This window comes from Archocentrus centrarchus, unplaced genomic scaffold, assembly GCF_007364275.1.
Source record: "Archocentrus centrarchus isolate MPI-CPG fArcCen1 unplaced genomic scaffold, fArcCen1 scaffold_104_ctg1, whole genome shotgun sequence".
Classification (NCBI taxonomy): domain Eukaryota; kingdom Metazoa; phylum Chordata; class Actinopteri; order Cichliformes; family Cichlidae; genus Archocentrus; species Archocentrus centrarchus.
The window spans coordinates 264-25,110 of record NW_022060149.1 but is presented as its reverse complement, the minus strand read 5'-3'; the positions used below and the strand labels follow the sequence as shown (position 1 = coordinate 25,110).

The 24,847-nt window shown below is 41.4% G+C and overlaps 3 protein-coding genes across 3 annotated transcripts; 1 reads left to right on the top strand and 2 right to left on the bottom strand.

The window, feature by feature from the left end:
• Positions 1 to 981: 981 nt before the first annotated feature.
• LOC115775316 (serine/threonine-protein phosphatase 1 regulatory subunit 10-like) lies at positions 982 to 10,424 on the bottom strand. Its single transcript, XM_030722855.1, is given in 24 exon segments — positions 982 to 2,162; positions 2,297 to 2,527; positions 2,530 to 2,655; positions 2,763 to 2,892; positions 3,050 to 3,256; positions 3,362 to 3,437; positions 3,688 to 3,725; positions 3,727 to 3,840; positions 3,842 to 3,936; positions 4,030 to 4,047; positions 4,050 to 4,128; positions 4,131 to 4,170; positions 4,300 to 4,454; positions 4,749 to 4,876; positions 4,974 to 5,077; positions 5,219 to 5,327; positions 5,412 to 5,540; positions 5,625 to 5,714; positions 5,797 to 5,848; positions 5,935 to 6,070; positions 6,351 to 6,437; positions 6,551 to 6,659; positions 9,928 to 10,208; positions 10,381 to 10,424. Coding segments are annotated over 22 exon segments (2,412 nt in total). The 5' UTR covers positions 6,658 to 6,659; positions 9,928 to 10,208; positions 10,381 to 10,424; the 3' UTR covers positions 982 to 2,001.
• Positions 10,425 to 10,927: 503 nt separating this feature from the next.
• On the top strand, positions 10,928 to 17,984 carry LOC115775313 (28S ribosomal protein S18b, mitochondrial-like). Its single transcript, XM_030722852.1, is given in 8 exon segments — positions 10,928 to 10,984; positions 10,986 to 11,024; positions 14,760 to 14,928; positions 15,004 to 15,101; positions 15,201 to 15,269; positions 17,143 to 17,209; positions 17,292 to 17,351; positions 17,672 to 17,984. Coding segments are annotated over 8 exon segments (741 nt in total). The 5' UTR covers positions 10,928 to 10,942; the 3' UTR covers positions 17,869 to 17,984.
• Positions 17,975 to 23,793, bottom strand: LOC115775314 (ATP-binding cassette sub-family F member 1-like). Its single transcript, XM_030722853.1, has 7 exons — positions 23,659 to 23,793; positions 23,023 to 23,093; positions 22,905 to 22,937; positions 21,546 to 21,714; positions 21,390 to 21,454; positions 20,611 to 20,683; positions 17,975 to 18,348 (listed from the first exon to the last, which is right to left on the bottom strand). The coding sequence occupies exons 1-7, from the start codon at positions 23,756 to 23,758 to the stop codon at positions 18,131 to 18,133; spliced, it is 729 nt and encodes a 242-aa protein (XP_030578713.1). The 5' UTR covers positions 23,759 to 23,793; the 3' UTR covers positions 17,975 to 18,130.
• Positions 23,794 to 24,847: the final 1,054 nt, after the last annotated feature.

The following is a 24,847-nucleotide window of genomic DNA, read 5'->3' as shown; positions in this document are numbered from 1 at the left end:
GCAGCGAGAGCGCCGACAGGGACTAGAGACAGAGAGCAGATTTCTTGGTTTCGGGTCACATATCATCTGCTGGAACTGTCCATCAGGGACGTCTCTTTACTGCACTTCAATGTGAGCTTCTGATTGGTAGCAGTGATCCTCCAGTTCCTAAATATGGATGAATTCAGAGTCCTTTGATTATTTGAGGGTAGTAATATCTAACTGTATTTTGTCCTTGGTGGGATCTATAGATCTGCTGGGGTCCAGCCGTTAAGATATGACAGGTTTGTAACTCTGCCTCCCACACAAAACAATCCAAGCAGAAGTGCTTCAAAAAGCATACCTCTTATGACCTCGATTTTACAAAGTATCCCTCAACTTTTCCCAGGTTTGCTCCTACATGCAAGATTCACATTTCCTGCTTTGCAACTTTTATTTCATGTTGTGTGACATTCACATTGCGTGAGGTTCTGTATTCATTTACAGTATTCTTGCTTAATTTTTTTTTTTTTTTACCCTCACTGCAATTTTCTGGTGGAAACCTTCACATAGTACTGCATAAAGGTTTTCCATGCTGCTTCCAACAGGATGTGGGAGCAGCTTAGTGCTGAGGTGTCCTTAAGCCCCTGTTCTTTCTAGTTCACTCTGTCCCTCTCTCATTGTGTGCTCTATACACAACCGTCAATATTTGCACTAAAGGGCAGGGTTAAAGGCCACTCCTGTTAACACTTCACATCCACCAGATGCACTCAGCCCTGCCCTGATAACACGGATCTGACGTCAGCTCTCTACACACAGAGGTATGGATGGACCTGTATGGAACAGGATGCGTTTTCCTGATTTAAAATGAAGCACATCAAACAGCTCATAAACACCTGAGCTGACAAATATTCCCCAAAATGTTGCTCATTTCTACAGAGTGACTGAGGTTTCTGTGCGGCACTGAATTCACGTTTAATCCAAACCGCTCGCTGCTCATACCAAAACACACAGCAACACCTGTTCAGTATTTAAACATTTATTTAATACACTGTGTACAAAAAAACTCAACTGACGTGTATGAATTTATTATTCATACAGTTTATACTGTCAAAAGAAAAATGAACCACACTGCCAAGTTTGTATCAAAAAAATGTAGATGAAAGGTTCAAAAACAAAAATTCTCACAGTCCCACAAGAGACACATAAATGATTGTTTTCACAGAAAACACATAATAGAGGTGACCACAGAGGGATTCACCGTTCCTATCTTTAACACTGACAACACAAACCCCTCCTGGATTCAGATGAGTACAGAAGTGACAGGCAGCAGCTCTTCTGAGCATGTCACGATTGTCTCACGACACACATGGACCTGACTGAACCGATGAGCCTGAAAGCTTACATATGACAAATTACTGCTTAAGAAAAGCAAAAAAAAAAAAAAGAAAAAAAAAAAGCAAAGGTTCAGGTCAGCACAGTTAACAGACGCATTTCTTTAGGAGTAGGCAGAAAATTGGCCAGTTTAAGTGTCATGTTCCTTTACAGGCCCAGTTCAGCTGGGTCTTCCTAAAGTTTTGTCTCATGCAGGAAGGGAAAAACATTTGTGACTCTTCTGTACAATCCTTACTGATGCGTTAACAAAATTAGAGGAGAACATCAAACTGATATCACATTTGGTACAAAGAACGGTGGAACATTTCCATGTAGTCGACCGTGTTAGTGATTTGGAAAGTGGCAGAGCGGACAGGCAGCAAGCTGCAGCAGTTCACACATAGTGGTCAAAAATGGTGGCTTGTTTTATTCTCGCTGTTAAAACTGATCACAATAAAAACAGTCACATCAGTGATCACCTCACAGGCTTCAAGTCACTCGTTAACACTCATCTTCTCTCTTCTCGTTCTATCAGAGATTCTCTTCAGTCACTGGCAGCAAGGCTTCAGACACCTCACTGTGCGGGACAGGACGTCCTGCATTAACTGGATCACCATTAATGGCTGGTCTAGTGTCCTTCACTTGTTCCCAGGCTGGCAGCGGTGTCACCTAGTGCCCATGCTGTGAGTGCTGATTATGTTGGTTGTTAGCAGGGTACTTGGGGGGCAGTGGCGGTCCGTTTACCCCGGGGTGGTAAAACGCACAGCTGCTCTCATACCTGCAGCTTCCTTTCATCATAAAATGCCGACACACGGGTCTCTTGGACATGTCTGCCAGGAGAAAACAGCATGATGACAGATTAAAAGATGAAGTATGTGAATTAAACAGAGAAACAGAGCAGCAGATTGACTGTTGTAGATTAGCACATTGGAGTTTAACATCAAATAATTTGAAAATGAGGTACCATTCATGTTATTGTGTCCTCCTCTGGGGCCTCCTCGTCCTCTGCCCCTGAATCCTGGGTCTCCTCCTCCCCGACCCCGGCCTCCTCGGTGAAAGTGCCCACCTCTGTGTGGCCCTCCTCTCATCGACTCATCTCCCCAGTAGTTGCTTTCTCCTCTGCCCTGACCCGGCGGTGGTCCCATCATGCGTGGACCTCCGCCAGCATTGAACGGTGGTCCGTGGTTGTGAGGGGTGGGGGGTGATTAAAGCGAGGACCGCCAGGTGAATTGTTGGGTGGGTAGCCGGCATTCATGGGCATCTGCATGTGCATGTTGTTGATGTTATTCATCCCTGGACCGTGTCCCAGCAGACCCTGGTTGACTGCAGAGAAACAGCAGAAAGTGAGAAACAGAAGCAACTGAACAGATGCAGTCATCTGTTCAGGAGGACATGTGGAATTTTACAGAGGAAGCAGAAACTTCGTCTACCTGGTGGAGGCCCAGTCTGGTTCTGGTTCTGATTCTGGGTCTGCTGGAGGGAACCCAGTAACTGTTTAATTTTATCAGAGAAGTCAGGTTGTTTGATCAGTTCTTCAGTAGACTGGTTACCGGAGGCCCCCTGATGACAGAAAGCTGTATCAGCAACACTTTCCAACAACAAAAAATACATTTGAACCAACTGCAGAGACATTTGACAAATGGTGAAAAATTAAAACCTGATTTGGAGATTCTTTAATTTAAAAAGCCATTTTGTGACTCTCTTGTTGTATATTTACCATGATGGATGAGAGCAGCTCCTGTACATTGACAGTGGGGGCCACAGTGTTGCTGACAATGTTGGTGGCTTGCGGGCTGCGGGAGCTGTTGCTCAGGTTACCAATGAGGTTGGCCAAGACAGGGGGCAGCTTGGCGCTGTCACCGACACCTTGCTGTGATGTTGTGTCCATAGGCTCAATGTAGGCATCATCCAGCATCGAGGAGTCCTGGATTGGAGACCACACTGATAGCTTAGTAGGCTGGCAGTACACACATAGAAAATGAGTTAAGAAAGAATAGTAGAGAGTGTTTGTGTATTTTGGTGAGCTAACCTCGTCCAACGGGATGAGACGGGGGGGCATGGGCTCGTACGGCTCTGGATCTGGTTCGTGTGGACTGTCAGGCACGCTGATAATAAGAAAGAATGGAAAAAATCATCATCACTAAGTTCTTATGGACAAACCTTTTAACTTTCTGAGTTAGGGTGGACCTAAAGTGGCTTTTCCTCATTTTCTCTCATATCTGCACTGCTAAAATGTTGGCTGTTCATATTAAACAAGGTCAAATTCTAATAATATAATTTATGCAAATAATGGTTCAACGGGGGGGGGGGGGGGCAGTAATCACCACAGATAGCACATTTACTCTAGCGTCCTACCTCTCTTTGCTGAGAAAGATCTCTTGAAGAATGCCCATTCTCGCGGTCTCTTTGCGTCAGCTTCTCTGTGCTGTTTGCCCCGGGAGTGACCAGACTGCCTGCCAGTGTCAGAGGTCTTGGGGGTGTCCAGGGAACCCTTTCTTCCATTGTGTCCATGGGAAAGCCCGACGAGCCATCTCAAATGTTGCCTGTCCATCATCAGCTCTCGTTTCGCTGCTTCACCAAAGTCCTTAATCTTGTTGACATTGACTGTGAATTAAACACAACAGTATCATCAGTAATTAATACCTTTTGATGATTTACAGACCAACATTGGGGGTACTCAAAAACCTCCTCCTTTACCTCTCTCTGTCTCATCTAATCGAAGTAAAAATAGTGTTTCAGCTGCTCCTCTTCAGCCCAGTGAACGGTCTTCTTCTTCTTGCCTTTCTTGGTCAGCTTTCTTCTTCTTCCCCACGTGGTTCTGCCAGAGCATTTGCTTCTCACCTGCAAACAACAAGATGCAACGAGAAAAATATTTTATGCTCCTTTCCAATGAACTATAAACACAAGATATCATAACATATGCTCATTTAAAAAAAAATAAATAAATAAATAAAAATCATCAAGACCTTACCGTTGTCAGAAGCCTCTGGGTCCTCAGAGGGAACAGGAGTCCCGGGCTGCTCTGGTTCCTGATTTTCATCTGCTGGAGTGGTGGAAGCGGCATTTTCCGGCGATGAAGGTTTTGTGGATGAATACGCAGGTTTGCTGTCAAATGGGCTGGCCTGAAGGAGAAAAGGCAACAGACGTGAGTAATACATATTTGGTGTGAGAAACCCCACAGCTCTGTACTGTGTCTCAAAGTTCTGCACAGGAAGAAAAACTAAAGAATTCTACCATTTAGACCAGCAAGTAGAAACTGACAGCTTAGCAATGTATATAAATTTCTACCAAGCAAAAACAGACGTAGTGTGAGGATTTTGCAAATAAATAACATATCTTGAAAAACTGAATTAGATTATTAGTATTTTTTGGGGGGGGCCATACAGAGATCACACTGTCTTAAGATCTGTCAGTACCTTGTTAGTTGTGGGGGAGACCACCTTGGCATTAGCTGGAGTGTTAGCACCAGGTTTCTTCTTCTTAATTTTGATTCCAGGCACTGGGGCAGAGTTCAGAGCATCTAGGAATCCTGTACACTCCATCGCTACAAAGGGAGGAAAAAAAAAAAAAAAAGTTATGGATATGTCACCATCATGTCTATCTTAGAGCAAAGATTGACCTGCAGGTGTATGTGAACTCACGTTGTGCTGGAATTATTTTGACTTTAATCTCTTTGGCAGAGTTGGAGGGCGTATTCAGTGGCTTATATTTTTTCTCCAGAGGTGGAGCATCTCCTGAACCGGAGCTGTAGGTGGAAACATGAACACACAAGGAAGCATGTTAGTGATGTATTGTTAGTGCCACCTGAGGGCACCAGAGAGCCAGCTACACAGCTATGATGCAACATCATCACAAAGATGAGAACACTGTTGTGGGGGTGCAGTACCTGTGCCTTTTGAGGTCTGGAGGCTTAATGTTGTATTTGTCCCCAAGCTGTGGGGCAACTGGCGTCTTCTTAGCAGGGACTGGGTTGGGGGGGTCTCCAATTTCCAATCCTAAATAACACAAAACACTGATGCTCACACAAAACAAACACCATTCCTTATTAACTACAACAGCTCTCATCAGTTTAAGCTTACCTATGGAGCGAATCTTTGTGTGGCTGGGTGCGTGAGCCTTTGGTTTCTCCTTCCTCTTTTCCTCATCCCCACTTTTCTCCTTTATGTCACGCAGAGGCACCTTAGTCTCCTCTTTCTTCTTTTTCTTATCTAAAAATTACAGACAGAGCATCTTAAAATCTGCTGTTCAAAGGATATTATAAATTTTATTTTAAAACATATGTATATCTGTACCTGCAGGAGAGGTGCTACTGCTTGAGACACTCTGTGAGCGGATCGTAGCCATCCAGCCATCTACGAGCACAGCAGCCAGTTTCCTCAGGTCTAAAAACAAGAGGCAACATTATGAATGAAATCTACACTGCTGCCTGTATTTAAGAGCACTCATTTCTAATGTTTAACTCACCTTCAGTCTCTGCACTCTTGCTCAGCTGCTTCACCAGCTTGGCTGTGTTGTTCTAGGATAGATTACAAGCTGGTTAGATACCATCATTTCCTCTATAGAGCACAGGATGTATGTTGTGGAGACTAATGAGAAAAGTACCTGTTTTAGGTGGTCTACTTTGAGAGGCAACTTCTGCAGTGTTAGCAGGATGAGCTGAAGCAGAGGGGTGTTGTTGGTGGTTTTGGAGTAAGTGAGCCAGGAATTAAGCAGCTTGTAGCCTCCAACTCGGATAAACCTGGATAAAGGAGGGAACAACCAATTTATAGTACTGCAAGGATAGACAGAGGTTACATTTAACAAATCAGTGTTGCTACAACACTATTATAGATGGAAAAATTATTTAAAAACAACAGTTCAACAATTAATGGAAACATGACCCAAAACACACAATTGCTCCATAAACTGCTGTTTTCTTTTAAACATGTGTAAACAGCCATCATGCTTTTATCCAGCCTTGCGCATGTAGAGAGTTGCAGAATATGAACTGGAACCACAAAATGCAATGGACAGCATACCTGTTAAGAACATCGTGGGATCTAGTCTGCAGCAGGATGTTCAAGTAGATACATCTACTGACCATCTTAGTCGAAGCTTTCATCAGGCTGCATTGGGGGGGGGAAAGCAAAGGTGTTAAGGTATCATTAAGTCCTGAACTAGAGTCCACTGTCAACAGTGAAGGCAAAGAAATACATCCATTCTAATTTCAGTTCTTTACCTAAACACCTTTGGGACTCCTTCCAGACTGCGGAGCTCTCCATCTTTTCCCAGCAGAGCTTCCACACCTTTCAAGATCTCTCTTGGCTCTACTGGTCCCCCCGCCATATCTGAAACAGACACCCCACAGTAAATACACTCACCTACAGTACACAATTGTATTACAGTTTGTGTTACACGCAGAAAGACTTTTGTCTGTGGTAATCAGTATCGCATTAAGCGTAGACTATTTGCCTGCCAATAGAAGAAAAAAAAAAAGAAGTGGGGGGGCGCTCCATAAAACAGAATTCCACCCAGGATGTCTTTTTGACTTTGGACTCAAAAACTAAAACCTGGTCTCCTTAAAAAATATAATCACCACATCAAGGACACACAGTCACAGCTACATTAATCAGATTCCTTGTCCGACCAACAAAGTCGACGCTGATTCAGTCACCAATCACTAAAAACCAGCCAGACTCCACTCAAACAGCTCCAACCTGTTCAAGAACATTCCATCAACAGCATCTAAAGAGCATCTATGGAACACCATCTGCCAACAGACAAGGTCTCATCAGTCACTGCGGACTCGAGCAGCACTTTCCTCCAAATGGCAGACCAGTTTAAAAATGGCCCATTCCAGGGAAGGCCTCTATGACCAACTACCCAGCAAGTAATTTGAGTACAAGACTTTAATTATATGTATTTTATATATATATAAATATACGACATAGTTGCATACGTATCACCAAATACAGACAACAGCATTTTCATGCCACCTCAGTGCATGAAGGCTATAGTGCGCTGCCTCGTACTTCAGATGTTTGGAGTATTGAATGCAGTTAAGCAGCAACCACGTCAGGACGCTGCAACTTGCTCCTCAGTGCCACAGTTGTTCTGCTCTCTGGGACTTCCAGTTGCAGGACAGCACATAACCGTTAACAGGTTTCCTTTTGTGTGGGAGGGAACACTTTATGCTAGCTCAGGTTATGATTAAAGCAGCAGCAATGCAGACAGACAACACTGCACGTTTACAAAGTTGATGTACAAAGCATCACACCTGCTATAAATGATTTGCTTTTTATTTCAATATTTACCTAATACAAAAAGAATAGTGAAAACCTATTTACCTGTGTATTATGTATTATGCTTATTTTATTACATGTTTCTACATATTATAGCTATATGTATCAGATAAAAAAAAAAATAGCTCAGAATATGCAAAGAGAGGACTTTTAAAAAATGTTACTAATAATGATTTATCGGTTTGTTTGTTTTTAATATCACACATCTATCACTGTCATTTACATTTGTGCAAAACTGTAACTGGACAAAGAAAAACCAAACAAACACATACGTCATACAAACCAAATCTACTGCAATTAACTAATTAATATGGCAAGATGAAAGGTACAGAGTCAGATTATATTGAACAACAAATTAAAATATGATTGAAAATAACTGCATGAAGAATGAAATGCTTGGAAACTGTGACATTACTTTGTTAATCTTCACCTGTGGCCTGGAACATGTGATCACAGTGTCAGCTTCTCTATATCTGGATCTGTACTGGACTGTTTGGTTTCAATGACATAACTGCTAGCTATCCCAGCCAGAGGGTACAAGCCTGGCCACTTACTGCCACCTGCAGGTTAGTTTGTTTTTGCACACTGGCACTGTACTTTCTATGTAGTAACAGTATGAAAAATGAAAACAGTTGTTAGTGCCAATATCACATAGAGCTGTCACAAATTAAACTGACTGTAAAACAAATTGATGACTGAGAGGTGTTCGGTTTTTACTTACTTTCACCTTTGAAAAGTCCATATGAGCCAAATAAGAACAGCGAACACTCAAGCAGATGACGTTTCATTGTTTTGGAGTCTTATTTTGTTAAATTGAATAACCTTCAAATAAATTTATAACTGCCGGTTGACCTTTATAGTAAGCATGCACTTTATTTTCTATGCATTTGTTATGAAACTTTTGGTGCCAATTTGTCAATTTATGGAAATGTCATGATGTGAGGAATCAGTTAGGTCTTACCCGTGTAACTGTTGTAGTAGAAGTTTTAAATAGTCTCAGACCTCCACAACACTGCAAATAACTCAAATCCTGTAAATGTCACAATTGTTACACATATACACACAATCAGTTGTTAAACATGACCCAGGTTCCTGGTTCAGGAGGGGAAACATTGTTTTTTTTTGTTTTTTTAAGACATAATGTGGCGCTACTACATATCACCAGTACCTTATGTACAGCAAATGTATGGCTCCATTCAATGTCTAAGCTTTGAAACAAAAATATTTCCTGTAATGTTTATGATTGCTTAATAACAAAATTTGGGCTAGGAGTCCAGCAAAAAAGGTATATTATTAAATCAAGGAGACTCAGAAGGAATCAAGCCAACAGTGTAAAACGCCCTGTGTTATATAAGGGCAGCTGAGGTAGCCTATAAAAGGCTGGTTCTTAACCTGACATCTGTCACAGCTGAGGGCAGGCCTGCTCCTGCGCTCAGCTGCTTGACAAAGGGGAGGGAATTGGAGGCTGACTGCTAATCAGAGCCCTCCCTCTGTTAACCATGTCGGCGACAAACCAACTCGTTCACAAACAATGGCCGTCACGGCGAAGACCGCACTGATGGAAAAAACACAGCGAGCACCAAGTATATAGCGAACCAAATGCGCATATATAAGTCAGACAATGCGATGGAGTATGAGTCTAAACTTGTTCTGCAACACCGTTTGCCAGATACTCCAAATGTAGTTCCGAGGAAACAACGGTTTAACTCTCGGAGCTGTCCCGAGGACAAAAAGCAAACCACAACTAGTCCACATATTTGTCAGTCCTGTTTGTGCTTCGAGAGACCAGTTCGCCAGTCATCTTGCAATCTTTATCCTCAGATTGCCGAGTACCTGGTTTGGGCTTTTCAGGAAGTCCCTGCGCTATAATTATCGTCATTTCAACACACAGTGCTTCACAAAATGTCCACAATCCTCACACTAACGCAATCTTTATGTATAGATTGCGGTGGGTGTTCGTTCCGTGGAGCAGCCCCTACAAAACAAAATTTGGCAGGCAAAAAGTCCGGCTTCATGACCTGGAAAGTTCTCTTCTATGCCTATGGCATCTTTATGAACAGATTGCTTATGGTTATTTTACGAATTTTCCAGTTATATCTTTATTTATATAATTACTCAATTCCGTCTCACACACGAAGAAACGGAGCCTTTTGCTTCCGTCCACTTTCCTGTGTGAGCTCATACTACAGTCTATTCTCAAATTATTTGCAAAACCAAGCTACCGTACGGTGCCTGCTAGCCAGCTACCGCTAGCTAGCCTATTGTCTACGAATTTCGTTTGAGGAATTTCAATTCAACTTCAAAATCAACTTACTATTGATAATTAGATCCTCAGCGTCTCGGGTATATTATAGTGTGCTTTTAAGGCACTTATAGCTCCTATTTAATCAATTTTATGTCGTCAACCTTCATGGTTTTAATATCAACTGAAAAACTTCTTATGGGTGGGGCTGTGATAGCTAAATGCTAGCCTTTCCTTCAGGAACAAACTGGAGGCAAAAATAGTAATCAAATGTCCATTACTTGAAGAAAAAACATGAATTTGAGTTGTTCAAAGTCCTCGACGGTTCAGTCTTCGGGAAAGCAAACTCACACCTGCAAAACACACAGAAAGCCACATTTAATTTCATTTGTCTGGTAAAATTCCCATCCCTCATCAATATCAACGTCTTTGAATGTTCTGTTTTATACATTAGGAAGTAATTTCGCACTAAGAACCGAACAATGCGTTGAAAATAAGCCCCTCTGTTTTTCTGACTTCACTTACCTTTGACCAAATCCAGGAATGAGCGCAAGAAGGAGGGATTTACCTTTATACTACGTGACGTTTTTACGTCACATGAAACGTTTTTTTACGTTTTCGCTGAAACAAAATGGTGGACAGCCGTCATTCCCTGCCCATTCAAGGACAATATGGCGTATCTCACATTTTGGAAATGTCATTTTGACTCACTCCCTGAGATTAGCAGTAATATCTTGAATTTTTGTATAATTTAAAACATACCAAACTATAGCAATATATTTTATCAATAAAGTCCAGTTTTACCAATTCTTGATATACAAATTTAGTTTAGAATATTTCTTCAAAATGGCGACTGGTTTGTGCGTTTGTCACATGCCATAGATTCACATGCCCGTGCTGACAGAGAAGGCGACGTCATCAAAATAATAATCTGCACTCAACAAATTAAAATGAAAATGACTGCGTTCAGTTGTATATGGATTCAGATTGATTAATTACTGAAAAATCTTTTTTGATTAAAATTATATGCTTGGTATGGCAACTTAACCTTTCACCTTTCACCTGTAACCCTGGTGGGATCTCAAAAATGGCTACCTCCATGCAGCACATCGCGAAGGTTTTGTGTCGTCCTGTCGCCTTCAATTTTACATTCAGTTCGTCATTACCAGGTATTGCATTTATTAATAATGTTCATTTATATGACATGCTGGCTAACCCGTGAAAAGTATGCTCGAGTCTGAAGCGAGGGGGGAACGCTGGATGCTGCCTGGCCATTTGCTATAATACGTCTTAAGTGTTTTGTAGGATTGCAGCGATTGTGTAGTTCTGGACATCAGCTAAATAAAACTTATCCACTTCATAATACACCGCTCAGAAGGAAAAATATGAAGATTTGTACATCACAGTATAAAACGAATTCGGCTAAACTCCACACAACAACAATAAACTATTGGGAATGTATTTCACCTGGTTTGGTGCAAATCAAAGTGACAAAACCTGCACTGGAGACGCAGCAAGACGACTCTCCAAACAATAGTGCTTTGCAGAGACCACTGCGTTCTCTTTATCTCTCCGATTGATTATTCTGTAGGTTAGCTTATTGTTACTGCTGGTAGCAATGACACGGTACCAGCAGCCCATTCAGGTTTGCACAGGTAGTTCAGCTCCAGTGATGTCAGTAACGCGCTACTTAGTAACGCGTTACTCTAATCTGAATACTTTCTCTCATTTGCATTACTATTGCGTTACTATTTGCAGTCCAGTAATCAGATTAAAGTTACTTATCCAAGTAACTGTGCGTTACTATTTTTGTCATTTTCCTCAGTACAAAGTTATATTTTTGCTTTCTTCTGCATCTCGGGGAGTGACGTCTGACAGATGCGACAGTTAAGTCCCGTTTTCGGCATGAGGACAATAACAGCACAGCGACACAAACATAAACAATGGAGGGAGGAGAGAGATGCGCGTTTTCTAGCTGAAATACAGGCGCTATTGTGAGTCTGTGTCAGCTAAAGATGACAACATCAAGGTTAGTTGTGCGCTCTGTGCTGCCGACAAAGTGCTATCTAGTTTCAAAAACACTACGTCAAATATGAGGAAACATCTGGAGTCATGGCGCAGACAAACTTACAGAGCGAGTCGCAGCAGGTGGAGCGAAGCAGAGCTGCGGCTCATGCAGGAGCCCCCCAGCACCCAAACAACAAAAGCTGGACTTCGGTACACACTAGTAAGTGGGGGGAGAGCTGAAAAAGTTGAAAAGCCCTCTACGATAGTATGTAGTAGAGGCTGGTATTGTGCCAAAAAGTGATCGTCTGCCAATCAGCAATTTTCTTTATTTGCCAAAAAACTCATTCCCTGTATTTAAACGGCTGTAAATGACTTGTTGACCTATAATCTGTGAAGTATATAACAAACATATCTCTCATGAATGATATCAGGTCATTTTGAGTGAGAAACAGCATTTCTATCACAAGGTAGAAGCTGCACTCAGTTTTTGGCAAAGTGACTTTTATATATTCGTGTTTTTTTTAAGGTTAAAAACTGTCTGACATTAAAAATGTCTTTTTAAACAGAAATCTGTCTCAGAAAGCTGCAGAAATCACAACTAATATAAAATCACAGTTCTATAAAGATATTTGAAGTGCCCAAAAATCACTGGGTTGATTATAATGTAGGCACAATAACACAGACTCCTAAAGATTGTTGAAAAACAGGTTATTTCTGCGTTTTATATGAAAGCCCTTCATAAATCATGCTGACTGCACTCTGTTTACCAATATCAGCAAAGACATTACACATAAAAACACAGAAACATCTGAATCACTTTATGACAGACGATCACTTTTTGGCACAAGACCGGCCGCTGTTGAAAGTAACTGATAAAGTAACTTGTAATCTAACTTAGTTACTTCTAAAATTAAGTAATCAGTAAAGTAACTAAGTTACTTTTTAAAGGAGTAATCAGTAGTCGGACTGCTTTTTCAAGGTAACTATACCATCACTGTTCAGCTCCTTTAGGATGGCTCATCAGTCACACGAAGGTTTGTTGAATCTCCCAACACAGTCTTTCAAGTGTGGAAGAGATTCCAGGAGATGGCCTGTACGAGAGCATCAGCCCAGCAGCAGCAACTGGTATCTGCTCCTTTGAGCTAGGAGAAACTGGATCAGGGCCCTAAAAATGACCTATAATGACCTATCTTCACAATTCGCTAAAGCAATTTAACAATTGTCCCGTTCTTAGCAAGAACATTAATACAAAGGGTCCCCCCCCCCACACCCCGTTCAATACCATAAGATACTGAACCCCAAGTTGCTCTCTGATGTGTTCACTGGAGTGTGAATGTTAGGAAGTACTTAAGAATAGAAAAAGGTGCTTGTACGAATGGGTGGATGCGGTATGTTGCATAAAGTGCTTTAAGAGCTCAAAGTACAGTAGAAAAGCTCTACAGAAGAACCAGTCCATTTACTATTTATGTTCCCTAGACTTAAGGCCCGAATAAGCCTGCGATTTCAATTATTATTGAGGTTTGGTGTGATTGTTTAAGAGTTGATCATTTTGATTTCCACAGACTTATGTAATTTTGTTCTCAACAAATTACACACTGCATGTCAGTGAAGGTTTTCAACATGAATATTTCATTCATTAAGATCCAATAAATCTTCCTTATGTGTATGCTCAAAGCTATCTCTGATAGAAAAAGCTATAAGCCATAAAAGATACACAATAATAAAAACCTGTTTTTACACATAGAAAGTAACTAATTAACAGTCCCTGGTCAGTATTGCTTGAAAAGCACCAGCTTGAACCCAGTATCAACATGAAATCATGTTTTGATATTAACTGTGATGCTGATGTTTTTCATAATCAACAGATTTTTGAATTAATAGCAGTTTTTGGCATCATTTTCAGCACCAGGTCAGCAGTATGTTTCTATGTTGTGTGGTTTTTTTTTGGATATGATCTGCAGCACTGGTTTCAAAGGTGAAGAACTCGAACAAATTAGAACACATTGTGTCACCAGGCATTTTCTTAACAGGCATCATAAGACACTTTTTAGTGGTATTAATGCATAGTAAGCACATCTGATTTAGTTTCCACAATGAATGAATTATTTAAATATTTAATAAACTAGGAGACATGAATAGCATGTCCCAGTTTTTGTTCTTTTCCCACTCAGGGAGATTAATGTCAGTAGCAGGGTTCTGTCTCCCTGATTCTTCAGGCAAACATTTTACACTAACATTGTAATACATGATTAAGTATGCAGTTACCATTTTAACATACTAGGTCATACTCTCAGTGGATACATTTTCTTAAGAAGACCAGCCATATTTATGCCCATGTTATATTTAGTTAATATTTCACTCAGGTAACCCAGCAAAAAGTCATGCAGCCTTTTTTTCCTCCCAATTTCATAATTTTGTATGAAATAACATTAAAAATAATTAATAATGAGTTAGCTGTTCCTGGTTACTATTATGTGCCTGATGCATGTATTGGAGCAGTGAGGCCAGTCCCTTTATTTTTTGCTGTATCCTTAAAACATTTGGGTTTGACATTAAAACCTGAATTTAAGACAAAGACCAACATCTCAGCTTTTATTTCCTGGTATTTACATCTGGATCAGATACACAGGTCAGAAGATGGCGCCTTTTGTCTGAATCCACCCGTTTTATAAATAAAAGCTGAGATGTTGATCTTTTGTCTCATTTTTCATTTTTTTATGCCAAAAGTTTTCAGTCTGCAGCAACAATAAAGGGACTGGCCTCACTGTAACACGACTTCTGGGACACGTTCTTTAGAATTAGAGTCCAAAATGTTTCCCAAACCTCTTCAGGGTACATTTAAGATGATGATGATGATGTGTTGGTTTTGTAATGAGGTTGTCTTCCTGTGCTTTCAGTCCTATTTCCACAGGCTGCCCTTGAGGACATGCCCGTCTCTCTTGCCATATGTCCATCCCAGTCACGCTTACTGCAAAGCGGCATCGCTGCAGGACGAGCATGCTGCTCAGGCTGCGGAGGCTCTGACCCGTTACAAGGACAGGCCTTGGGATTACCTGGAGAGTGAAGGTACCTTAAAGGAAAATAATTGTTATCTTGAGATTTCAAATTTGTGGTCTCATTGTGTATTTCTTCCCCTGGCAGAGTATATTGAAAGGTATGGAAGAAATCCAGTGTGGGCTGGCTACAGGAGGAACCACAAAGGAGGCATTCCCCCACAGAAGACTCGCAAGACTTGCATTGTAATATTACAGTTTTATTTCCAGCTTTAATTTCCCACTGATCGCTCACATTAGTTTTGTCATGCAAAATAACTGGGGCACTTGTTCTGGTTTCTCTAGAGAGGCGACAAGATATGTGGAAACCCCTGCCCAATTTGTCGTGATCCAAACATCATTATTCACCATCAGGTGGGTTAATACCTCAGTCACGCTGCTGGTGTCATAACACACACAGAGGACATACCGGTAGTAGTTTTCTGGATTGAGACAGGGCTTTTGAGGCTGATAGATGCTTGCAGCAGATGGCTGCCCCTCCCTGAGCCTGGTTCTGCTGGAGGTTGCTTTCTGTTAAAGGAAGTTTTTCCTTCCCACTGTCATGAACAACAGACATGAGCACTGTCTGTTGTTGGGATTTTCTCTAATAGTGTTTGGTCTTTACAATGTTAAGTGCGTTGAGGTGAGTGGTGTTGTGAATTGGGACTATATAAATAAAACTGAAATAAACCAGAATGAGCTGCAGGTACAATCTCACGCTACCAGCAGCAACAAGGACACGAGCAAAAAACAAAACTCAAGAGCAGAGATCCTCAAATCCAGGCCTCGAGGTCCGGTGTCCTGCAGGTTTTAGATGTGTCCCCGATCAAACACACCTGAGTCAAATATAGAAGTCTTTAGCAGGACTCTGGAGAACTTGACTGCATACTGGGGAGGTAATTCAGCCATTTGAATCAGGTGTGTTGGATCAGAGACACATTCAAAAGCTGCAGGACACCAGACCTCGAGGCCTGGATTTGAGGATCTCTGCTCTAGAAAAATCAGTCGGGCAAGTTTCTTTCTGACTCCTCTCCTCCTGCTGCACCTGAACCAGCTGTATGAGTTGCTGAAAGTGCAAAGGGGAGTGACTTAACCTGCAGAAGTTTGCATTTTTACAAACACTGAAATCCCAATTAGATGATAGTTAGTGTGAGCACTTTTCCAATCATTCAGCCGACAGTATGTAAGGATGGAGACGACGATTGCGTCAGATTTATTATCAGCTCAGAATCAAATCCAAGTAGTCTTTCTAACTCTGTTAGTCTGTGGACAGTAATGCAGCAGTCAGACCATCAGCCCATTTTCTTGCACTGTAGACATTTACTGTAGCAGTCACTGTTTAAATAAAAAATGATCTGTATGAAGCTTTAGCCACATAAAACACTGATCAATCATTTGTCGTGATGGAAAAATGTCACAGTTGGATCTTGGAAATGACGTGAACGTCTCAGTGAAGATGAGGCTCAAATGACTTTAAAACTTAAACTGAACTAAATGTATTTAAAGTAACTTTCTAAATGCAGCTGCATGATTACATCAGACTGATTGCGTCACGTTTAGACTGAGATCCAGATAAACGAATATCTGAATCACTGGGGATTGAGAGTTCCCTTCATTTATTGGGAGTATTTTTGTTTAGCAAGAGTGCTTTTTATGTTTAATAAATATGGCATGTCTACATAAACCTTAGTGTACTAAATGTATCATTTATTCTTAATTAGACATTCTGATCAGTAAGCAAGAAGGATAAAATCTGTTTCCAGTAAGATCTAACAGGACCTAATGTACAAACCACGTCATTGGTGGCTCATCTGGCAGCTACAAGCTTTCTACGTTTCTTCACTATTAACAGGCTTGTGTAACTTTGTGACTTCGAGTCAATATTTGCAATAAGATGCTAAAAGCTTAAAGGTTAAAAACACAAGTTCCACCATCTTGCTTAGTTTTCACTGGCCTACAAGGCTGATGCAAACTGAGGGAACCAGAACTTTTCTGGAGGAAAACAGCCGAAGCTTAACTATTGCCATTTAGTTAAATGGTTTTTAACAGTAATTACTCTTGGGTATGGAGTTGTGCACAATGATCAAAGTGTGGAAGGAACTTTCTAAGGAGTTATTAACATGTTTCATGGTACAGGATTTTGCAGTCAAAGCATTTGTGGTTGTCTTGAGAGTAACCAAAGTGCATGTGTGGCTTTGCTGCAGTCCTGTTGGTTGCCCCGTCACCTGCATATTTTTGTACCTTGTAGAACGTCAAGTTGCTGCAGCAGTTCATCAGTCCCCACACTGGAATGGTGTTTGATTCCACTCAAACAGGTAAGCCACCCCACCACCAAAGTTAGTACACGTGTTACTGCAGCAGGATCTCCCACTCATGTTCTGATTCTGCTGTTTTCAGGCGTGTGTATGAAGCAGCAGAAGAAGCTAAATAAGGCAATTAACACAGCCAAAGATCATGGTACGTAACAGAGCGAGAGCTGACAGGAAAATCTTGAGCATCTTAGCTGTCACTCAGCCTACCTTCACTCAAGTGACTGTAGTCCTTTTTTCCTTTTCTTTTTTTAATTGATTAATTAATTAAACTGTTAAAAGTTCACACATTTTTTCTAAAAATATCTGGAGAACTAAATGATATTCTTTATTTGGGTGATCTGCTGTTGGAAACATGCTGGTAAAATCCACACCAGCACCAAAAAACCCCACTCATGAATGGTAAACTGTAGCTACGGATGCAATAAAACAATTCAATAATTTTTAAATCAAACTCTTCTCTTCTAGGTTTTCTTCCCTTTCAGATTCCACATGTGGAATTTTCAGGGGAGGACTACTCCAACTCCCATGATGCTGTGGGGACCACACCACCTCCCCCATTCCTATCCTTCGGTGACAACTGGTACAAATGGTATGGGGAAATAGTGCCTGATGAGAATGAAGTGGCTAAAGTCAAGAAGACATATAAAGCTTATTTAAAGTGATCGCGGTGCTGATCATGCTGTCAAAAAGTGAAAGTTGTTTGGACCATATGAAGATGTTTTTGTCTTATAAGTGTGCAAAAAAAATTGTACAATAAACCACATGATGAAAAATTTAATCATTTGTTTTACTTTAGCATAATTCAAGACATTTCATCACCTCCATATTTATAAAGCGGTGGTAGATTTATATTCCAGTATCTGTCCAACTTCAACCCCATAAAGATGGTGCAGTCCAGAGGAAGGTAATATACCTCTGAAAAACCTATATTACACATGCTCTACCAGCCAGTCCACAGGGAGTGTTTGGCAGCAGCTCATGGGTTGACTTTGCTGACCATGGTCTCTCCAAGGCCTCCAGCACCTCCCGCTTGTAGTCGTCAAAGTCTCCGTCAATCTGGTTGATGCTACAGTCCTCCACCACCCAGAGCTGGCACTGGGTCTCTGTGATGAGCCGCGCATCGTGACTCACAATGATCACAGCTGGACAAGAAAGACGGGGTGTTAATGTTCCAGTACATACTCAGCTCATACACTGTGATTTAAAGACTTATTGCTAAAGCCCAGGAGGCAAAAATGCACACGAGGCCCAGTGCCTCATTAAAACAACTCCATTTACACTCAGCAATACAAACTCATTCAAATATGCAATTAAGATTGTGTATGATGGAGTAGTGGCAATAAAATGTGCCTGAGCCCTTGCACCTGGACCACTCCTGGCTGGCTACTCCACATAGTTGCAAAAGGCCCTGCTTTTTAATGTATGACTTTAAAAACTACAATTACTTTTCTGTGTATGACTGTTTGACATAGAGCCTGACCAACACACACACACTGCAGCCTGATATGACCCATAAAATTAATAATAATGAGGTATCCGAGTTAAATATGGCTGATCTCCCTTTCAGACCATGTTGTGTGGCTGATATTTTCAGATCACTGCATCAGCCTGGTCTGCACTCTGCACACGAGTGAAGACCAGGCTGAAATTGTAAATATCAACTTCTGTTTCAAACTGTTTCAATTCCACAAGTTTTATTCTTGGTGCAGAAATGCTGAGCTTTGTTTGAAATAAAATGCTGCATCATATACGCGCCAGGTCTCAGCTTCAAGGGGCGTTCACACATCCATAAGCACATCCTGCCGGGATGCCCCTTTAAGAGTAAAGTTAGGCAGGTACACAGACACGCAGAGAGCTATGTTAAGGTCTCTGCAGTGGCTGCATTATTACTATAGGTCATGTTTTGTTCTGACTTGTGTGCCATTCTGTCTGTAAATACACAATAGCAAAAATTTTGAATTAACTCTGATAAAACTTTGTAGGTGAGCAGGGGGGGGGGGGGGTCGTGTTAACAATCCATTAAAATTAAAAAGTCTTCAAGCTCAATGATTTATTGGTTGAAATCTGACAAAAAGCCTTTAACTTAGAAACTATGATTCTTCCAAGTGTGGTGTTTAGTGTCAATATACAGAAATTATAATGACTTAAAATATGTCACCTCTGACCTCTCTTTCAATAGACTGATCTGAAGGTCAAAGTGATAATCATGCTATATAGAGCTATTTAAAACTATGTTTATTACTGTCTTTGTATTGACAACATATGGGCATGTAGGGAAAGATATATGAGGATTCTAAATATCACATTACTTTGGACATCTGACCTCATCTTCAAGGTCAAATAAGGTCAAACATTCATAAAATGTCTTTAAAACTATGTTTAAAATTCTGCTGCCTTTGTATCGGCAACATTTAGTAAATGATACTGATATATGGTAATATCACATTATAGTTTGCAGCAAATATGTCACATTTGACCCCTGATCTCACATTTATTCATTCACATCTGCCCTTCTTTCAAGGTGACCCCAAAACGTGTTACATCTTTATGGAAAGTATTGCCAAGAGAAAGAGAATGAGCTGCTTCGTTAGTGAGAAAAATCCATCCATCCTCTTCTGCTTATGAAATAAGCTCAAGTTATTCATGTCCAGTGTTTACAAATCAATACCTGTGTGTAATCAAAGTAAACATCTGTCATGCTGCCCTTATCTTATTTTTACTGAACTACAAACATCTTAATGTTTAAAAAGAACAGAAAAAATACTAAATGAATACTTTTCCCTTAAAAGCAAATGCTGCCCAGAAAGTGAGCTGCCTTTATGGAGGTTTGCTTCTTATTATCATTATTACTATGTCCACTGTGAACAACCATCATTGAACAGAGGAGGTGGATTACATCACCAACCCCCCCCGACCCCCCCCCCCCCCCCCCCCCCCCCCCCCCCCCCTGCTTACTGTCCTGAGCTCCCTTCCCAGCCCAACCCTCATTCACACCTTTGTTTCAGTCCTATTTTGGTTTCACCTGAAACCACTGATTGAAATGACCCACGCCTTCCTTCACACCTTGGCACATGTGATTATGCACATCAACAATAGAGGGTCATAACCACCTCCAGGGGACTACGCCCACAGGGGGTTAAAAACTCTCCACCTTTCAGGTGAGAAATGTCTTCAAGAAACAAAAAGAAGTCCAGTCGCCTTTGTTCAAGCTCCAGAGACTAAGTATCTATCCTAATTGTTCCAAAGACACCTTTCATAGTAATGCTTTCCATTTCACTCATTACTTAAGTATCTGAAATAGATGTATGCATCATTTGAATTTGTTGAGCACTTATGGAGGTCCTTGTGGTTCTGTCAGTTCAAGTATCACTTGTGACAATAAGCACTGAACCAACAAATCTTACCTCCTTTGTATTCATTGATGGCCTCTGATAAAGCATCGATTGACTCAATGTCCAGATTGTTGGTAGGTTCATCCTATGAGACAAAAAGATCACTCAATCAACAGGGTACCATTCACTAATCATCAGAGGGAGAACAAAAGACTGTTGCTACTTTCCCACCGCCGAGGAGCCGGTGCTCGTGACAGTGCTGGTTTCAATAAACCGGCGAAACGCTTAAGAACGGGCCCGCGTTTCCACCACGTTTCTGTGAACTGCTCCTTTACATACGAGTGTGGGCGGGTCCTCGTCTGGACACGGAAGCCGAAGCGCACAAACGTGGGAGAACACGCTCCCCTTTGTTGTGCTGCAAATACGTTTTACGGTCCAAAACAAACTACTGCAGCATCTGTGTGCAGCACAGAGGTAAACACAGACAGCGATTAGAGCAAGTCGACAAGTACGCACTTTGTGTCCTTTTATCTGTGACATGAACTGATACAAAGCAGCAAGTTCAGCCTTAGAGCCCAACCTAATTCACAGCTGTGAAAATCTCTTCGCTTTTCTCATGTAATACACACATAATATGGTAGAAAACTTGATGTTGAGATGGCAGAGTCACGCTCTTCTGCCGCTTTCGCCACGCGTTCTTGGTTCGAGACCACTAGTTTGCGGGGCCGGAGTTGAACATGTTTTTTGGCCGAGCACCGAGTGCTTCCGCAGTGGAAAACCTGCCTAACGGTTCAAAAAAGGCACCGGCTCCGGAACCCTGTTGGTGGGAAAGAGGCTTGAGTAGTGCTTACCAAAATCAGTACATCAGGCTGACGACAGGCCAGTTCAGCAAACACTACTCTGGCTTTCTGACCACCTGATGAAGGCAAAATCCAGACACTGTTAGCAAATATCTCCCTTACAAGACCCTGCAGTAAACATTCCTGTTGAGCGGTTCATGTTTATACCAGACAATTTGGAGATCTGAATGGTGTGGGCGTGGCTCTCGAGGCCAAAACGTCCTAGGCACTTCCTGCCATCCTGGTATGGAAGATTGAAGTTCCTCATTAAATATTCTGTGGCTGTTTCCTCCATGTTCAGCTGATCCGCATACTGCTGGTTAAAGAAGCCCACTTTCTGCAGACAGAAAAAAAAAAAAAACATGTTAACTGGTAAAACAGTGTTTCAGCTTTTCACACAGGCTATGCCTGCAGTATTTTCCACTAAAACAGGTGGCAGTGGTCTATAAACTGACAGCAGCTGGACTCCCCCACCCGATTATACAGAGGGAGACAGTCTGAAAAGATGAGACATTCTGGGGGGGTAAAAAAAAACAAAAGTGGGGAAAAGCACTTTATTTGCTTCCAGTTTTGACTTTTTCCTTTGCTTTGGTTTCCAGCCTGATGATTGCCTCCTTCACTTGCATTAACATCAACCCAGCAGCATAGGCCTATTTCAGCATAAGAGAGGGTTCAGGGTCACCCAACTATAAGCTTTATCAAAAGGGAACGTTTTAAGCTTAATCTTAAAAGCAGAGAGAGTGTCTGTCTTCCAAATCCAAACTGGGAGCTAGTTCCACAGAAGAGTGGCCTGAAAGCTGAAGATGCTGCCTCTCATTCCATTTTTAAAACCCGGAAGTCTGAAGTGCTCTATTCTGACAATAAGGTATGATGGGACCTGATTATTCAAGACCTCGTACGTGAGGAGAAGGATTTTTAATGCAATTATGAATTTAACAGGGACCCAGTGGAGAGATGCCAATATTTTCAGGGAGACTTTCAATTGATCTGATAATAATGAATTACAATAATCCAGCCTAGACGTAATAAATGCATGAACTAGCTTTTCAGCATCACTCTGAGATTATTCTAATTTTAGCAATACTGCACAAAGTTCTGTGCTTTAAAAGGTGCAGGTTTGTGAATTATACCAGTAAGTCAACTTTCTCTGATTTGATGCTTTCTTTAGCAGGGGAGCCACAGTATCCACTGACATATACAGTGAGGATGTAACACTGTTAAATTAATGAAACTATGTGGGAATAAAACTGAAAACTGAGCAGCTGCTCAACAATTTGGAAGAATTACTTCCTTAAACGTAGTTATACTAATGCCCAGTACTGTACAAGTTCAACACTTGCAATCATCTCCAGATCTTGTATCCGTTTAATCTCTCGTGGAATAATGAAGGAACACGCCTCACCTGGCCATAAAACTGTTTGTCAATTGTCCAATTACACTTGAGCTGCTGAAAATGTATCAAAACGGCTTAAACTGTAAACTGTTAATATGATAAACCCCTTAAAACACCAGCAGGAAGTTACTCACCAGGCGATGATTCTTCCTCATCTCACCTTTAGTCTAAAAAAGGAAAACATCCAGTTAAGTCAGCAGAGTGAAGGTTTTAGTAAAATGTAAAATTACAGTTGTTCATCACCAGCCTTACAGGATTTATTTTGCCAGTAAGCAGCAGCAGCAGGGTACTCTTCCCGACACCATTGGGTCCAACTATGCAAACTACAGCAGGAAGTGAAAAGAGACAAACATAAGACATTACAGAACGCTTCACACTGTACAACACAAAAACAACGGGAGTTAGGAATAAAAACTCATCCATAATAATGTATCTTTTTATGTCACAATCTGATTCCCAACAACACGGTGACCTCTCTCAGTGTATCCATGTTTACTTCTGTTTTCTTTGCAACAAAAGACTTTCTTGTGTTAGCAAAATTTTTTTTGTCAGCTTTGTGTCAGGCTATATCCACATGTACACAGGGATTTTTTTCACTTTGTTTTGAAAATGCAAAAAAACTGTCATGAGCATGCCAAAGCAACAGGTGGCATTATAATCTTCACTGTACAGAAATGTTGGCCAACAATAACAAAGTGTCGAAAAGGAGATTAAACGCAGGAATTGAGTTTCTGAAGAGCTTCATGGTGGAAGGAGTTTTTCAGTTACCTAAAGTGCTGTTTACATGTGGACGAGAAACCGAAACTCAGACACAGCTTTGTTTACCAAAGATACCCGTTTACATGTTGACTCTGTTCTCCCAAGTTAACACAGAAGCAGAATACTTACTCCTCGAGTCCATGTCAATGCCAAAGTCCACATTTTTGAACAGCAGCTTCTGACTCTCATAGCCAAAGTCTACACCTGCAGATGGAACAAATGGCTTCATCAACAAGATGATACGACTGTTACATTATTAAACAAGCTACAGTGACTCTTCCATATTACTGTTTTCAGATCGTTCAGATCAGACATCATTTAAACTGTTTAAACACACACACACACACACACACACACACACACACACACACCACACCACACACACACACACACACACACACACACACACAGTGTACACTTTGTTTATGTTAACATTTATACAGCATGGAACACATGTGGATGGAACAGGTAACCTGACACTGGAAAGAGTAGCAAATGAAGATATGAGTGCTTTAAAATGAAAGCGTCTCACAGAAATGGCTCCATTCTTTTATGTTACTTACACTGATCAAGCATAACATTATGACCACTGACTGGTGAAGTGGCTAACACTGATTATCTCTTCATCATTGCATCTGTTAGTGGGTGGGATATATTTAAGTCGATGTGTTAAAAGCAGAAAAAAATGGGCAAGTGTGAGGATTTGAGCGAGTTTGACAGAGACTGTGATGGCTAGACGACTGGGTCAGAGCATCTCCAAAACTGCAGCTGCTGTGTTCCTCGTCTGCAGTGGTCAGTATGTATTAAAAGTGGTCCAAGGAAGGAGCAGTGGTGACCCAGCGACAGGATCATGGGTGGCCAAGGCTCACTGACGCACGTGGGGAGGGCCAGCTGACCCGTGTGTAGTCCAATCCAATAGACAAGCTACTGTAGTTCAAACTGCCGAAAAGGTTAATTCTGGTTCTGATAGAAAGGTGTCAGAATACGCAGCGCATTGCAGTTTGTTGTGCAAGTCAGGGTGCCCCATGCTGACCCCTGTCTACCACCAAAAGCACCAACAATGGGCACGTAAGCATTAGAACTGGACCACAGAGCAATGGAAGAAGGAGCACTGGTCTCATGAGTCACATTTTCCTTTACATTACATGGATCACTGGATGCGTGGCCATCTCTTTCCTGGGGATTACCTGGCACCAGGATGCAGTATGGGAAGATGACGGAGGCTGACAGAGGCGGTGTGAGACTTTGGGCAATGTTCTGCTGGGAAACCTTGGGTCCTGCCATCCATGTGGATGTAACTTTGACACATACCATCTAT

Excerpts from the sequence above, each read along its gene's own strand:
- LOC115775314 (XM_030722853.1), bottom strand. The coding sequence starts at position 23,758 with ATGAAGCCATTTGTTCCATCTGCAGGTGTAGACTTTGGCTATGAGAGT. Across the intron at positions 21,715-22,904 it reads TGAGGAAGAATCATCGCCTG|AAAGTGGGCTTCTTTAACCA; the intron begins GTGAGTAACTTC and ends TTCTGTCTGCAG. Across the intron at positions 21,455-21,545 it reads TCAGATCTCCAAATTGTCTG|GTGGTCAGAAAGCCAGAGTA; the intron begins GTATAAACATGA and ends TGCCTTCATCAG.